This window comes from Lissotriton vulgaris, chromosome 9 (assembly GCF_964263255.1).
Source record: "Lissotriton vulgaris chromosome 9, aLisVul1.2, whole genome shotgun sequence".
Lineage (NCBI taxonomy): Eukaryota > Metazoa > Chordata > Amphibia > Caudata > Salamandridae > Lissotriton > Lissotriton vulgaris.
The window spans coordinates 437,329,394-437,345,676 of NC_141697.1; the positions used below are offsets into that span (position 1 = coordinate 437,329,394).

At 43.5% G+C, this 16,283-nt stretch overlaps 1 protein-coding gene across 1 annotated transcript in view; it reads left to right on the forward strand.

Moving 5' to 3' along the window:
• TDRD9 (tudor domain containing 9) overlaps positions 1–16,283 on the forward strand; it is a 2,495,642-nt gene that overhangs the window by 1,743,414 nt on the left and 735,945 nt on the right. The window contains exon 28 of the mRNA XM_086937885.1: positions 14,965–15,225. Within this exon, the coding sequence (XP_086794011.1) occupies positions 14,965–15,225 (261 nt within the window). The remainder of the gene's footprint in view (positions 1–14,964; positions 15,226–16,283) is intronic.

Below are 16,283 nucleotides of genomic sequence, written 5' to 3' on the forward strand. Positions count from 1 at the left end.
CAATTTATAAAAAAATGCTACATTTTTAAAAAACTCTGTCATTCTTTTTTCACCATGGTACGCTCCCCGGTGCACGTACCGGGTGCTCCCCCCGCGCAAATCGGAAAAAAAAATGTTTGCCCCGCGGGGCCCTTTTATGGCCCCCACATCAAACCTAGGGGGTCAGGGGGGGTCTACCCTGCCCCCTTTTGGTCATTTCCCCCTTTGTTTTTGCCACCTCTTGTGTCTCGATCCTACCGAGACACAAGATGGCGGCCGCTCCGGACTGTTTGGAATGTTGACAGATACCCGAGAGCCAATCGGCTTTCCGCTCTCGTAGCGCGCTGGAGCGCGCCCCGGTGCGCGTACCGGGGCGCGCTTATAGATATATATTTTTTTTTTAACCTAAATTACTCCGAATCCACTGGAGCACATACATTGAGACATAGCAAAGGCACATCGGGCTACCAGTCCCTACAATTTTGCCAAGTTTGGTGGAAATCCATTCAGCCGTTCGGGCTAAAAGTGAGTCCAACCGCCCTATGGAAATTAACATGGGGAAAACACGTTTTGGGACCCCCCTTTTATCTCGGCCCCCGCTTGACGAATCCCCCCAAAACTTTTAGGGAAGGAGCGGAGCGCAGCAAGGCAAATTCAAGGAAAATTACAGGCGGATTCCTCAACCGGCGCCAAAGTTATTCCCAATAGAATGTTGCGGATTTCCAATGGAAAACAATCCTAACTATAACTACCTACTGGCGACCGCCAGTAGGTTATATATATTACCTACTGGCGGTCGCCAGTAGGTATATATAGTTAGGATTTTTTTTAATAGGGATTTCTGAAAATTCTATTTTGAATAACTTTGGCGTTGATGGACAGAATTGGCTGAAATTTTCAGGAAAATTGCACATTTTGTTTCTGAGCGTCCCCTGAAAGTTTGGGGGGGGGTTTCGTCAAGCGGGGGCCGAGAAAAAAGGGGGGTCCCAAAACGTGTTTTTAACATTGAGTTTTCCATGGGGCGGTTGGACTCACTTTTAGCTCGAACGGCTGAATGGATTTCTATGAAACTTGGCAAAATTGTAGAGACTGTTTGCCCGATGTGCCTTTGCTAGGTCTCAAGATATGTGCTCCAGTGGATTTTGAGAAATTAACGTTCAAAAAAATATATATATCTGTGACATAGTCCCGGTTAGCGCCCCGGTTCGTGTACCAGACGCGTAACGGAACTTCGCGAGGAGAAGCGGATTGGCTCTCCGGTGACTGTCAACATTCTAAACAGTCCGGAGCGGCCGCCATCTTGTCTCTCGGTAGGATCGAGAGACAAGAGGTGGAAATAAACGAAGGGGGAAATGAATGAAAGGGGGCAAGGTAGACCCCTCCTGACCCCCTAGGATTGATGTGGGGGCTATTAAAGGGCCCCGCGGTGCAAAAAAATTGTACATTTTTTTTTACAATTTTTCGAGGTGGAAGCACTACCGGGTAAGCGAACCGGGTAGCGAACCGGGTAGCTCACCGGTAGCGTAACGGGAGTCCGCCATCTTGTGTTTCGGACGAATTTAGTCACAAGATGGAGGATAAACAATGTTGGGAATGGGTATAAGGGGCCACGGGAGACATATCCTGACCCCCTAGGTTTTCTGAGGGTGGCTGAGGAGGCCCATATATGTAAAAAAAAAAAAAACTTTTATTTTCGAATTTTTGCACGGTTAGCGCCCGGTCCGCGCACCGGGTAGTGTTCCGGAAAGCCTAACAAGGGGAAAACCAAGGGAAACAGTAAACTAATATTGGTGGGTTATCCTGGAGGTGACGCACTTCAGCAACGCTATAATTGATTGGATGCCACCTCTGCATGTGGCGGTGCATAGTATAGTTTCCAAAACTATACTATTTGTCTGTGCCTTGGGACAGAACTGCCCTGGAGTCCACAACGCTCAGACCCGGTTGCAGTGTCCTGGGGAGAAACAGCCATTACAATGCGGTCATAAGCACGCGTGATCGTCACCACGAAGCCATTCGCACGCGTATAGCTTTACCACGCATGCCTTTACCACGCATGCTTTTAAAACTACTATGCATTTACCACGCATGATAAATACATAATCTTAATAATGTCTTTGTGTTGACGGACACGCGTTGTAATTAAAATTAGTTTTTACTTATACGTGTGACCAAGTCTGATAACATCAGAGGCCAAGGACAAACACCATGGTGTCTGTGGCAGGAAATCTCATCGATCACAGAGAAAATAGGAGGACGGTAAAATGAAAGTAACAAATGTAATAAAAAGAACGGAGGAAAATCACTAAAATGGCGGTGGACGGAGTATAACAGCAGAGGCCAAGGACTAACACCGTGGTGTCTGTGGCAGGAAATCACATCGATAGGAGGACGGTAAAATGAAAGTAACAGATATAATAAAAATAACGGTGAAAAACTACTGAAATAGCGTTGGACGGAGTACGTAATCAACGTTTGGCGCCTCTGCACTACGTTTCAAATATATATAAATAAAGTATGATTATTAATATATTACAAAAGTACAGCAGCGGATGACACACACGACAAGGGAAAAGAAAGCGGCAAATTTAATACCTGAAGTGAAGAAAGGTTTGCTTGTTGAACTTGAAGAAAAAGAAAAAAACGTGGGCTTCAAAAAAGGCTGCACATGCGTAGATTACAACTGCTGCACAAAAAAGACAAACGGAAAGTTTTACATACTATCATAGAAATATACCTCTTTTTTTAACCAGTAAACTTAGGTGTTAAAATTATCGCCGTTTTATCGGCAGGAAACTGCTGATAAAACGGCGATAATGAGCTTGATAATACGCCCTTATTTCCCATAGAAGCCTATGTTAACACCAGAACACGAGCTTCTATGGGAATTAACAAGGTCATATTATCAAGCCCATTATCGCCGCCCTAGCGGCAGTTTTCTACCGATAAAATGGGCGATAATGTATCACCCTTGCTTGATAATATAGCCCTCTTTCTTTTTGGGTCGAGCAGACCTACCCTCAATGCGTGAGCATTGAAGGTGTCTGCTTCAGACCTATTGTGGCCCGTTAGTGAGAATGCTGGGAATGAGGACACCAATCTGTTACGAGCTCGCAGTTTTCACCGCGTGAGCGCGCGTCTGACCCGCGCTTGCGCAGATCAACTCACAGCCCCTGCTCGCACACAGCCAGCCCCCACCCCTCTACATGCACGCATACACAGGCGCGCGTGCGCGCACACACACACACACACACACAGGCGCGCGCATGCACACGCAGGCATACGACACACATACAGGCTCAATCACACACAGTCACCTATGCGCACACACAGTCACGCACGCGCGCACACACACACTCCCCCCCCCCCCCCCCCCCTCCCCTCCCCTCCCTTCCCAGGCACGCACGCACTTCACTTCAGCCCTGGGCCCCACTCACCGACTGCGCTCTTCCGGCGGGCTCCTCACGGCGCGGCTCGTCTCCTCTTCTCAATCGGGCTCGCGGACCTCGGGAGGCGGGACTTCCGGTCGGCCGCGACCTGATTCGCCGGCCGGCCAAGAGCTTCCGGGTCGCCGCGGGCAGCGCGGCGGCACTCCGATGTTTGGATATTTCGTTAAGGCCGGCGGTTGGCACTGTTCACGCACCACCAGTCGTTCTTGGGCTTCTCAGCTGACCGCAGCTTGGAGTATGTGGCATGGTAGTGCATTTCTGATTAGCCCCCAGGGATTCCGCAGGTAAGAGGAACAATGGATGACTGCGGAGTGGGAGGTGGAGATCTCGACGCAAGGAGGTCTCTGTGGCATTCAGCGCATGGTCTTTGCTTTCCCCTAACCCGTAATGCCTTGTGCTTTAATCCGGTGGATACCTGGTGACTGGACACCATCATAGCCAACGCTGATATGGTGAGGTCTGCTTTGCATGTGTATTTTTTAGGCAATGTTCTTCCTGACCCTGCACAGTGATTAACTTTCATAGACTTCATGGTGCATTCATAATGGAGACTATGTGATACCTGCAGCATAAGGATGTGTTTCAGCTCACATTTGTTTATACAATGAAAATCAATCTCGGGGGCCTAAAGTACAATGGTAAAACCTTGTTTGTTTGACTATTTTCTCGTAAGGCATTGAACTTTCCGACTGCCGGTTTCATCGTGCATGCTATGGTTTAGATGTCTATTTGAACTTACAATGTACATTTTCAAAGCCTATTGACTGCCGTTTGGGCCAGTTCAGGAGTTTGGATGTGAGGGAGAGGGGGCTTATGGGATATGTAGTCCTGTTGGTTGCTGCATGAAGGGGCAGCCTTAGAGCTCTTTGAAATACACACTATGAGGCAGAGTTTCACAGTCAGGCATACGCTTGACTGGGTGTGAGCTCTTTGTTGCCCAGTGCTGAGAGGTAATTAACACAGCATTTAATAATCACGCTATCCCTCTCCATCATAAGTGATAATTACCGGCATGGCCTCTTTTGGTCTCTATGTTCAATCCATGAGGTAGCTGCTTAAAGACACATATCTTTCATTTATCACTCTCACGCAGTATACCCAAGATTTTGAAGTGATTTGTTATACATGTTTGTGCCATTTCATATTCATATTGGATTATTTTGGCAGGGGTTCTAATAGATTATGAAAGACACAATATAGATATAAATGTGTACTGTGCACATTATAGATATATCGTGGGGGTCCGATGTTACACTATGCAAGTTGAGGGGTTTATCATATTTACACTATGCACGCTGCATTTTGATTGATATATATTATCTTTTTTTCTTTATTATCGTTGTGTAATGTAAGCACTTCCTGTATAGCGCACTGCGACATAGCAGGTATACTGGCGGTGTGAGACGGGAGGCCTTTGACAAGGAAGTAAGTTAGCCTGATAATCTGGGATAGAGCCAGGTCTTTATTTTCCTTCTAAACTGCAACAGATCATTAATTCGCTGCAACTCCGAGGGTATGTTGTTCCAAAGCCTTGCTGCAGCAACACTGAAGACTTGTCCCCACAGTTTAGCTCTTTTAATCGGGGGTACCTTCAACCAGTTGGCCAAAGATGACCGGACACAACAGGTAGGAGCATACCAGCTGAATTTTTTCTGCAACGGTAAGGGCCCCAATCCATGCAATGCCTTAAACACGACACAGAGGGACTTAAAATGAATCCTCTGCAAAACAGGGAGCCAGTGGTGCTCCGTTAGGGCCTTGGAGGCAGAAGACTGGCGAGGTCTCATCAAGTCCAGCTTAGCTGCCACATTCTGGATTCTTTGTAATCTCCCAATTAAATATTTTGGAGATTCCAATAGTAGTGCATTAAATAATCCAGTCTGCTCATGGTATCTATTTTATTTATATTCATCCACAAATATTTTTGTAGACCAAAGAGGAAGCTGCAGCTAAGTCTTTTGCACATTTATTTAAACATAAAATGGCTCTGTTGAATATGGACCCCACCTTCCTACACTTTTCACCACAGCCCTTCAATGCAATAGGTTTCACAGTGACGCAAGTTTATGCAATTGACATTGTAAATTACAATGCCTTTTATTAATGTTTTTTAAAAAGAAACCAAAATAAAAGGCATTGTTATTTAGCAATGCCAAAAGCTCAAACTTTAATAATGCGAGACCTATTGCATTGCAAATGCTTGTTTTCTTTTAGCCCCAATGCCCCCACGATCCCAGACGGCTCCCCACGTCCTACCAATCTCCTTTCCTACTTGAAAGAGAGAGCAGATTAACTTGCTCTCTCTTTCAAATAGAAAAACAGTTTGCTGTGGTAAAGTGGGAGTGGCGACGGTACCGCCCTACCATACCAACAGCAGTGTCCCGGGAGTACGCACCCCAACACACTGCAAGAGCTGGCCCTGAGAAATGGTGCTCCCCAGGACCATCAATGGTTCCACTACGAGGGCCCGCGATTTTTTATTTAAAAAATAAAATAAAAATTGAGCCTAAAGATCCATGTACCACCCCCTGAGCAAGCCTACAGAGTCTACCCTGCCCCCTATCCTAATTTCTCAACTTTGTTTTACTGTTTTCTTGTGACTCGGTTCTACCGAGGCACAAAATGGCTGCCAACACTTCCTGGTTTCGAGTGTTGACAGACACTTGACAGCCAATCAGCATGCAGCTCTGTGTCTAGATTTCGCTATGATTTTACTTTTAAATTTCTCAGAAACTACTGAACGGATTTACACCATTTAACAAAAAGCACAATCGGGGAACCGAACTCTACCTCTCTGCCAAATTTGGTGTAATTCCGTTTAGCCGTTTGAGCTGTAGCCCTGGCTAAAGGTCCCTATGGAAAATTGCATGGTGAAAACATGTTTTGGTGCCCCCCTTTTTTCTCTGCCCCCGCTTCACGAGTCACCCCCAAACATTCAGGGAAGGAGCGGAGCGGTGCGGGCCATTTTCTTGGAGAATTTCGCTAAGATTCGTCCGGCGCCAAAGTTATTCCAAATAGAATGTTGGGGATTTCCTATGGAAACTTGGTCCCAACTATAACTACCTACTGGCGACCGCCAGGGGTGGGAATAAGGACTGCACACACGGGAATTCTCAGTTAGAAGAAACCTTTTACTTGCACAGACGCGTTTCGGAAGCCACGCTTCCTTCCTCAATGTTTGTTACACCACAACGCGCGTCAAGGCGCCATTTTATTTCAAAATTCACACACAACTCTAGATGATGAACATAGAGAGAGGACTGACGCGTGAGCGCCATATTGCTAATGCATGCCATTTTACAGTGGCATAGCTATCAATAAACATTCTCCACATTATTTCTAATAATATTCAATTAAGAGTAAACCTTGCAAATTATAAACGAAAGGAAATTACTCTATGATGTAGCCGTGGATCGGCAAAGAACCTCTCTCACCTCTACGGTAGGTCATGGAATGGAATCTCGCCGTGGATCGGCTTGTGGCAACCAAAAGGTTGCCTTTTTAGTCTCCAAAACCCCATATCTCAATTTTACACATCTATGTTGTATGGTCAATTCCATATTATTAAAAAGTTACAGAATACTTAACAATAATCCTAAAAATACCAAAAAAAGTTTACTTTGTTCAATCTCAACATTCATCTGAACAATTGTCCTTTTCAATTGATTCAATGACAAGAGAGCACCGTCAATAACAGAAAGATATGCATGGCAGGTAACATTCTCATATCGCTTGTTCTATTTACATGTGTAACCATCATGAATATACTGCATGCATTCACTCTAGTTCTATCTTTTAACTTCCTAAATGTACAGTTAATTCTTCCCCACAATTCAGTCCTAGAGGGGCCTTTGTTTGGCAGTCTATAATATATCGAGATTCTAACCTACGAAGTTTTTGTAGTTTGTCTCCTCCCCTGATATTATCAGCAATTGCATCCAGGCAATAATATTGTAACAGACTTCTGTCGCTCTTATGTTTAATGGAAAAATGTCTTGCGACAGGATATGTAAACAGAGCTAGCATCCAACGACGACAAAACACAGCAGGACCAGTTAAGAGCCCAGATGAAGAAACGACTGGGAAAGTACGAGCTGAAGATACGCACTCGGAAACAAGAAAAATTTGATAGAGACGAAAGGGACTATGCCATGGGCCGAGTCCTCACGTTCTCTAAGAAGTACGATCAGACACGGAAGGATCTGATAAACAGGAACAAAGCTGCCGGTGCGGCTGCACCGGCGAATGTGGATACATCGGAGTCTGAGGTCACAGAGGGAGAACAATCCGAAGACGAAACCAGAACCCTGAATTATACCGAGGACACCCCTTTTCAACAGGAGGTTCAAGTGATCCGAATGAACTGGTTAAGGGGAGGGAAGAACAAACCCCCAGAAGACTGAGAAAAACCAGAAGGGGTGGTCGGAAGAGGAAGGGGAGGTCTCATCAAGTCCAGCTTAGCTGCCACATTCTGGATTCTTTGTAATCTCCCAATTAAATATTTTGGAGATTCCAATAGTAGTGCATTAAATAATCCAGTCTGCTCATGGTATCTATTTTATTTATATTCATCCACAAATATTTTTGTAGACCAAAGAGGAAGCTGCAGCTAAGTCTTTTGCACATTTATTTAAACATAAAATGGCTCTGTTGAATATGGACCCCACCTTCCTACACTTTTCACCACAGCCCTTCAATGCAATAGGTTTCACAGTGACGCAAGTTTATGCAATTGACATTGTAAATTACAATGCCTTTTATTAATGTTTTTTAAAAAGAAACCAAAATAAAAGGCATTGTTATTTAGCAATGCCAAAAGCTCAAACTTTAATAATGCGAGACCTATTGCATTGCAAATGCTTGTTTTCTTTTAGCCCCAATGCCCCCACGATCCCAGACGGCTCCCCACGTCCTACCAATCTCCTTTCCTACTTGAAAGAGAGAGCAGATTAACTTGCTCTCTCTTTCAAATAGAAAAACAGTTTGCTGTGGTAAAGTGGGAGTGGCGACGGTACCGCCCTACCATACCAACAGCAGTGTCCCGGGAGTACGCACCCCAACACACTGCAAGAGCTGGCCCTGAGAAATGGTGCTCCCCAGGACCATCAATGGTTCCACTACGAGGGCCCGCGATTTTTTATTTAAAAAATAAAATAAAAATTGAGCCTAAAGATCCATGTACCACCCCCTGAGCAAGCCTACAGAGTCTACCCTGCCCCCTATCCTAATTTCTCAACTTTGTTTTACTGTTTTCTTGTGACTCGGTTCTACCGAGGCACAAAATGGCTGCCAACACTTCCTGGTTTCGAGTGTTGACAGACACTTGACAGCCAATCAGCATGCAGCTCTGTGTCTAGATTTCGCTATGATTTTACTTTTAAATTTCTCAGAAACTACTGAACGGATTTACACCATTTAACAAAAAGCACAATCGGGGAACCGAACTCTACCTCTCTGCCAAATTTGGTGTAATTCCGTTTAGCCGTTTGAGCTGTAGCCCTGGCTAAAGGTCCCTATGGAAAATTGCATGGTGAAAACATGTTTTGGTGCCCCCCTTTTTTCTCTGCCCCCGCTTCACGAGTCACCCCCAAACATTCAGGGAAGGAGCGGAGCGGTGCGGGCCATTTTCTTGGAGAATTTCGCTAAGATTCGTCCGGCGCCAAAGTTATTCCAAATAGAATGTTGGGGATTTCCTATGGAAACTTGGTCCCAACTATAACTACCTACTGGCGACCGCCAGGGGTGGGAATAAGGACTGCACACACGGGAATTCTCAGTTAGAAGAAACCTTTTACTTGCACAGACGCGTTTCGGAAGCCACGCTTCCTTCCTCAATGTTTGTTACACCACAACGCGCGTCAAGGCGCCATTTTATTTCAAAATTCACACACAACTCTAGATGATGAACATAGAGAGAGGACTGACGCGTGAGCGCCATATTGCTAATGCATGCCATTTTACAGTGGCATAGCTATCAATAAACATTCTCCACATTATTTCTAATAATATTCAATTAAGAGTAAACCTTGCAAATTATAAACGAAAGGAAATTACTCTATGATGTAGCCGTGGATCGGCAAAGAACCTCTCTCACCTCTACGGTAGGTCATGGAATGGAATCTCGCCGTGGATCGGCTTGTGGCAACCAAAAGGTTGCCTTTTTAGTCTCCAAAACCCCATATCTCAATTTTACACATCTATGTTGTATGGTCAATTCCATATTATTAAAAAGTTACAGAATACTTAACAATAATCCTAAAAATACCAAAAAAAGTTTACTTTGTTCAATCTCAACATTCATCTGAACAATTGTCCTTTTCAATTGATTCAATGACAAGAGAGCACCGTCAATAACAGAAAGATATGCATGGCAGGTAACATTCTCATATCGCTTGTTCTATTTACATGTGTAACCATCATGAATATACTGCATGCATTCACTCTAGTTCTATCTTTTAACTTCCTAAATGTACAGTTAATTCTTCCCCACAATTCAGTCCTAGAGGGGCCTTTGTTTGGCAGTCTATAATATATCGAGATTCTAACCTACGAAGTTTTTGTAGTTTGTCTCCTCCCCTGATATTATCAGCAATTGCATCCAGGCAATAATATTGTAACAGACTTCTGTCGCTCTTATGTTTAATGGAAAAATGTCTTGCGACAGGATATGTAAACAGAGCTAGCATCCAACGACGACAAAACACAGCAGGACCAGTTAAGAGCCCAGATGAAGAAACGACTGGGAAAGTACGAGCTGAAGATACGCACTCGGAAACAAGAAAAATTTGATAGAGACGAAAGGGACTATGCCATGGGCCGAGTCCTCACGTTCTCTAAGAAGTACGATCAGACACGGAAGGATCTGATAAACAGGAACAAAGCTGCCGGTGCGGCTGCACCGGCGAATGTGGATACATCGGAGTCTGAGGTCACAGAGGGAGAACAATCCGAAGACGAAACCAGAACCCTGAATTATACCGAGGACACCCCTTTTCAACAGGAGGTTCAAGTGATCCGAATGAACTGGTTAAGGGGAGGGAAGAACAAACCCCCAGAAGACTGAGAAAAACCAGAAGGGGTGGTCGGAAGAGGAAGGGGAAGAGGGAGAGCGGCAAATGCGGAGGCTCCAGCACGCAAGACAAGAGCCAAAAGGGGATCGAGATGGTAGGACCTGAAGAAAAGACAGACCATCTTACAATCATTAACCTCTCCGCAAGAACGCTTTCACCCGAAGAAGAGTCAGTTCTAAAACTGGGATTAACCTTCTGCCCTGACAGTAATCTTGAATATACCCAGACCAGAATTGATTTGTTTCAATTCATTAGAAGACTTCGCCTGCACAAATTTTTCAAAACGAAACCAACCACAGATGAAGCGAAATTAATTCGATCACGCTTCAAAGACACCAATCTTTTGAAAGTAAGTGACCTGACCTCTTTGGAACTGCTTGAAGAATTATGATTGGAGAACACAGCAGGGACAACACCACCATCAATAGACAGCCTAACTCTGAGATTAAGGGCTGTGGACATTGAACAGGAGGCTCCTAACAGTGGTCTTAAACTCAAGTCGAAATTTGTGCCCCCAACACAAACAGACATGATAGATACTTTCTCAGAATTAGTGATCAGTGATCTAAGAAAAATGCGCATGCATAAGAAACCATCTGGACGTAGAAATAATCTAACTGAAATACAGCGGACAGCATTAAAAACATTGGCCGAGGATACTTCTATAGTCTGTAAACCTTCAGACAAAGGCGGCAATGTGGTCATCCTGTCACGAGAGGATTACGTCCTAGAAGCCATGCGACAATTGCAGGACGAGTCTTGTTATGAATTGACTACAAAACAATGATATCAGTCCAGCATTGAAGAACTGCATGGATTACTCAAAAAATGACATGACAAACAGATGCTTGAGACTGAAGAATATTTCTTTTTGAAAACAATACATCCAATTACCCCCACCTTTTATTACTTGCCTAAAGTACATAAGAGGATGGACAAACCACCAGGGCGCCCTATTATTTCATCTATGGGCAGCCTTACCGAAAATCTATCGAAGTTTCTGGATCACTTTTTGTTTGAAATAGTTTTGGGTTTAAAGTCATACATTCGAGACACTGCCGATTTCATTGAAAAGATCGAATCAGTCGATTGGCATCCAGGGTACTGCCTGCTGACACTTGACATTACCAGTCTCTATACGAGCATCGAGCATGCACAAGGGATGAAGGCGATTGACTATTTTTTAGGGAAAAGACCCTTGAAATATGCCCAGCACAACACTATGCTGATGGAGTTAATTGCATTCTGTCTCCATAATAACATCTTTTTATTTCAAGACGCCTTGTTTAGACAGCTCTCTGGTACAGCCATGGGTTCCTGCTTCGCTCCCAGCTACGCGAATTTATTCGTGGGCTGGTGGGAGGAGCAGGAGGCCTGGGCCCCTGAGAGAGAGCAGTGGTTCAACTGTATTGTCTCATGGTATCGTTATATAGACGATTTGTGCATAGTGTGGAATGGCTCAGTGGAGACAGCTTGGCAATATATCAAAGTGTTGAATGAGAATGACTGTAACCTGATTTTCACCGGCCAGGCTAGTACCAGTGAGGCAGTGTACTTGGATTTAAAAGTTGAGGTGATTGACAATAAAATCAAAACTTCCCTCTACAGAAAGCCAACGGCAGGAAACCGCACGCTACATGCGTCGAGTAATCATCCCCATAAACTAATCAAAAGTATAACGTATGGCGAGCTTCTACGGTTGAAACGTAATTGTTCTACCAATGAAGACTTTGAGCTGGCGGCTAAGGACAGTAACGAGAGATTTGAGGCTAGGGGGTATAGCAAGCAACTGTTACAGAATACCTTAGACAGGGTAAGGATACCACCAAGACAGACCCTATTTATCAAAAAGAATAAACCCTCATCCAATACAGAAAAATTCAGAATGATTACACCGTACTCTCAAGATTGTCAACAACTTAGAAAAATCTTGAAAAGGCATTGGCATATATTGAAAAGTGACAATATCATAGGGAGTGATATACCTGAAAACCCCCTAATCACTTTCAAGAGGGCACGTTCTTTGAGGGACACTCTGGTACATAGCCATCTGTCACCTATCCCTACAAGAACAGGAAAATTAAAAGATGCGAAAGGTTTCTTTCCCTGTGGCCGGTGCAAGGCCTGTGCCAATAGCAAAAGGGTTTACTCATATGAGATTGTAGGGTGCAGAACTAAAAAGAAAATCAAGCAATTCCTTACCTGTACTTCGCCATTTGCAGTCTATTGCCTCCAGTGTCCTTGTGGGCTCAAGTACATAGGCAGTACTATAAACCCCGTAAAATTGCGCATTTTGGAACACATGCGGGCCATAGTTAACAGAGATTTTACATATCCTGTCGCAAGACATTTTTCCATTAAACATAAGAGCGACAGAAGTCTGTTACAATATTATTGCCTGGATGCAATTGCTGATAATATCAGGGGAGGAGACAAACTACAAAAACTTCGTAGGTTAGAATCTCGATATATTATAGACTGCCAAACAAAGGCCCCTCTAGGACTTAATTGTGGGGAAGAATTAACTGTACATTTAGGAAGTTAAAAGATAGAACTAGAGTGAATGCATGCAGTATATTCATGATGGTTACACATGTAAATAGAACAAGCGATATGAGAATGTTACCTGCCATGCATATCTTTCTGTTATTGACGGTGCTCTCTTGTCATTGAATCAATTGAAAAGGACAATTGTTCAGATGAATGTTGAGATTGAACAAAGTATACTTTTTTTGGTATTTTCAGGATTATTATTAAGTATTCTGTAACTTTTTAATAATATGGAATTGATCATACAACATAGATGTGTAAAATTGAGATATGGGGTTTTGGAGACTAAAAAGGCAACCTTTTGGTTGCCACAAGCCGATCCACGGCGAGATTCCATTCCATGACCTACCGTAGAGGTGAGAGAGGTTCTTTGCCGATCCACGGCTACATCATAGAGTAATTTCCTTTCGTTTATAATTTGCAAGGTTTACTCTTAATTGAATATTATTAGAAATAATGTGGAGAATGTTTATTGATAGCTATGCCACTGTAGAATGACATGCATTAGCAATATGGCGCTCACGCGTCAGTCCTCTCTCTATGTTCATCATCTAGAGTTGTGTGTGAATTTTGAAATAAAATGGCGCCTTGACGCGCGTTGCGGTGTAAAAAACATTGAGGAAGGAAGCGTGGCTTCCGAAACGCGTCTGTGCAAGTAAAAGGTTGCTTCTAACTGAGAATTCCCGTGTGTGCAGTCCTTATTCCCACCCGGGACCGGGAGGGGTAGAGCTTTCACATCTGAAGCGCAAGGCTCCGACGCGCTTGGAACTGCACCCGCCGTACGAGTGCCCCGTACCTTGGAGCAGCGAGCAAGGATATATATATATATATATAGATATATATATAGATAGATAGATAGATAGATATGAATTTTTAACCATATCTTCTCAAAAACGATAACAAAGATTTGCACTCAGTCACAGAAAGCATGCTTTCTGGGTACAGATCTAGCTTTCTGGCAAATTTGGTGTAATTCTGTTATGTTTTTTTTCTATCCTTTTCTAAGTTTTCCTTTGGAAAATGCATTGGGGAAAGGGTTTTGAAACCCCCATCCCTTTTTCTCTGCTTTGCTTTACGTATCACGCCAAAACTTTCCGGGAAAGAGCTGAGGTGGATTAATGTTTTTGATTTGTTTCGTGAAGACTTGTCAAACTGTGCCAAATTTATTAGCAAAACTAAAAGATTTTCTTCCTTTGGTAATTCTGACTCAAGTATACCTACAGAATGGCAATGAGAATATTGTGATATAAAGGACTCATTAAGTGTTACACTATAAATTACCATTCTGTATTTATTACAACAGTGTGATACTGTATCTAGTCTCAGCCTAAACTATTTTAAGCTAGGCCTTGGCTGCTTTACCACTTACACAGGTCTTTGATATCTAGTGAACATGAAGGATATGGGGATAGCCTGACCCAAAGCTTTGTACATTTAATTGTGTTTTTAACGTGGCTGTCATTGCTCATAATGTACCATTTATTATTTTATAGATACATTTTGCATCCCTTCCCCACTATTCGATAAATAATTACAGAATACATTTGCACAGTTTCTCATTTTTGTGCGGAAGAAGAAAGATTGTTATAAAGTGTCAATTGCACTCTATAAAAACAGCTTAAAACAAGCCTTAATGTGTAAAGAATGGGATTATTTACAAGATTACTTTGTGCCTATATTCGTGGGTGACTTGATGACCAGGACCGCTGAACTGAAACTGTAATGTAAGCATTGTTACAGGCTTTGTTTTCTTCCATTTTCGAACCCCTCTCCAACTGCAACCTTATTTGAGAATGTTGGATGTTTGAAAATACCATTTTATTAAGTCAACAGAGAAGTGGTTGCCATGTTTTATCGAATTGGTCTAAAACTAAAGGTACATTAACTGATATGATGAAATCTCTTTTTTTTTTTAGGCTTTGGAATTTAAGATTTGCCAGATGCGTCCCTCAGCCACATCTCTGATCTGTGGAGAACAGTGGAGTCGTGCAGCCAGTCATAGGTTTGCATCCCTAGTTAATGGATGTGCCCTTATTGTTAAGGTGTACTCAATTGTTCACAGTGTTCTGCATGTAGATGTTTACCGCCATTTTGTAAACCAAGAGGAATTGAACATCCGAGATTTGCTTATAGCAGATGGTTTTGCGGAGCCTGCTGAAGAATCGTATGAATCAAAGGTATGCATTTCATTTGTTATAAATATAGAATTATATAGTGGTGGCTGGCGGTCAAGTGTCGAAATAATTGAACGGCTAAACATTTGCAGTGCACTAGTAGCTTTGGCCCTGATACAGCTGTGATGAATGACTTTGCCCACCAAGTATACTGCTCAATAGTCAACAGCTGTCCCAGGACCTGAAGAAAAGCATGACACAGAGCAAGAAGGCACAATCCAAAACTATGAAGCATCTCTGGCAATCAGCCTTGTCAACTTTTGTTCTTGGAGTTGCAATGTCTATCTTCTGTTTCTTCTTGCAGTGTATTATTTTTTTTTAAACATGTTTTTATTTAAACATTTGCATAATACAACATTTGCCGCGCCCCATCTCTGCGCTATGTCTCTCTTCGCTACTATGCACCAGAGGGTTCACTAGACCTGGCTGTAGCGAGTGAGGTCAGTGGGGTCCCAGACATTGAGGCATTTTCGTGGCTTGGGCAGAATGGAGATTTCTAACGTTTGTGAGATGGTGCGTAGGACCTGTCGCCAGTATTCTACTATAATAGGGCATTCCCACAGTGTATGGTATAGTGTGCCTTCCTCCCCACACCCCCTGAGGCAGAACGGGTGTGTTGGGAGGTGTATCTTGTGTAGGGTGGTCCTGGGATAGTATACTCGATGTAGTATTTTTAGTTGTACAAGTCGGAACTTGGCCGAGATGCCCACTTCCTTAGGGGACGGACGCTATGGCAGCTAACCACTCCGATTCATCCATTTCTCCCACCTCTGTTACCCATCGGTCTCGGAGTTTGAGTGTGGGGTTGGGTATATTGTTAAGAAGTTTACGGTAAGTGAGGGATGTAGCATGCTGTTGCATGAAGTCTGTGAGCAGACGGTCCTCCAATGGCGAAGCCTCTGGGACTTCGGTATCCACTGGGAGCGCTGTTAGTAAAGCATGCCTAATTTGCGCATATCTAAACGTTTCAGCCCCCACTAAATCGTATTGTTGTTGTAGTTGTGAAAATGGAATCACCGTTCCTTTATCCCACATATCTCCCACAGTGGAAATTCCAATTT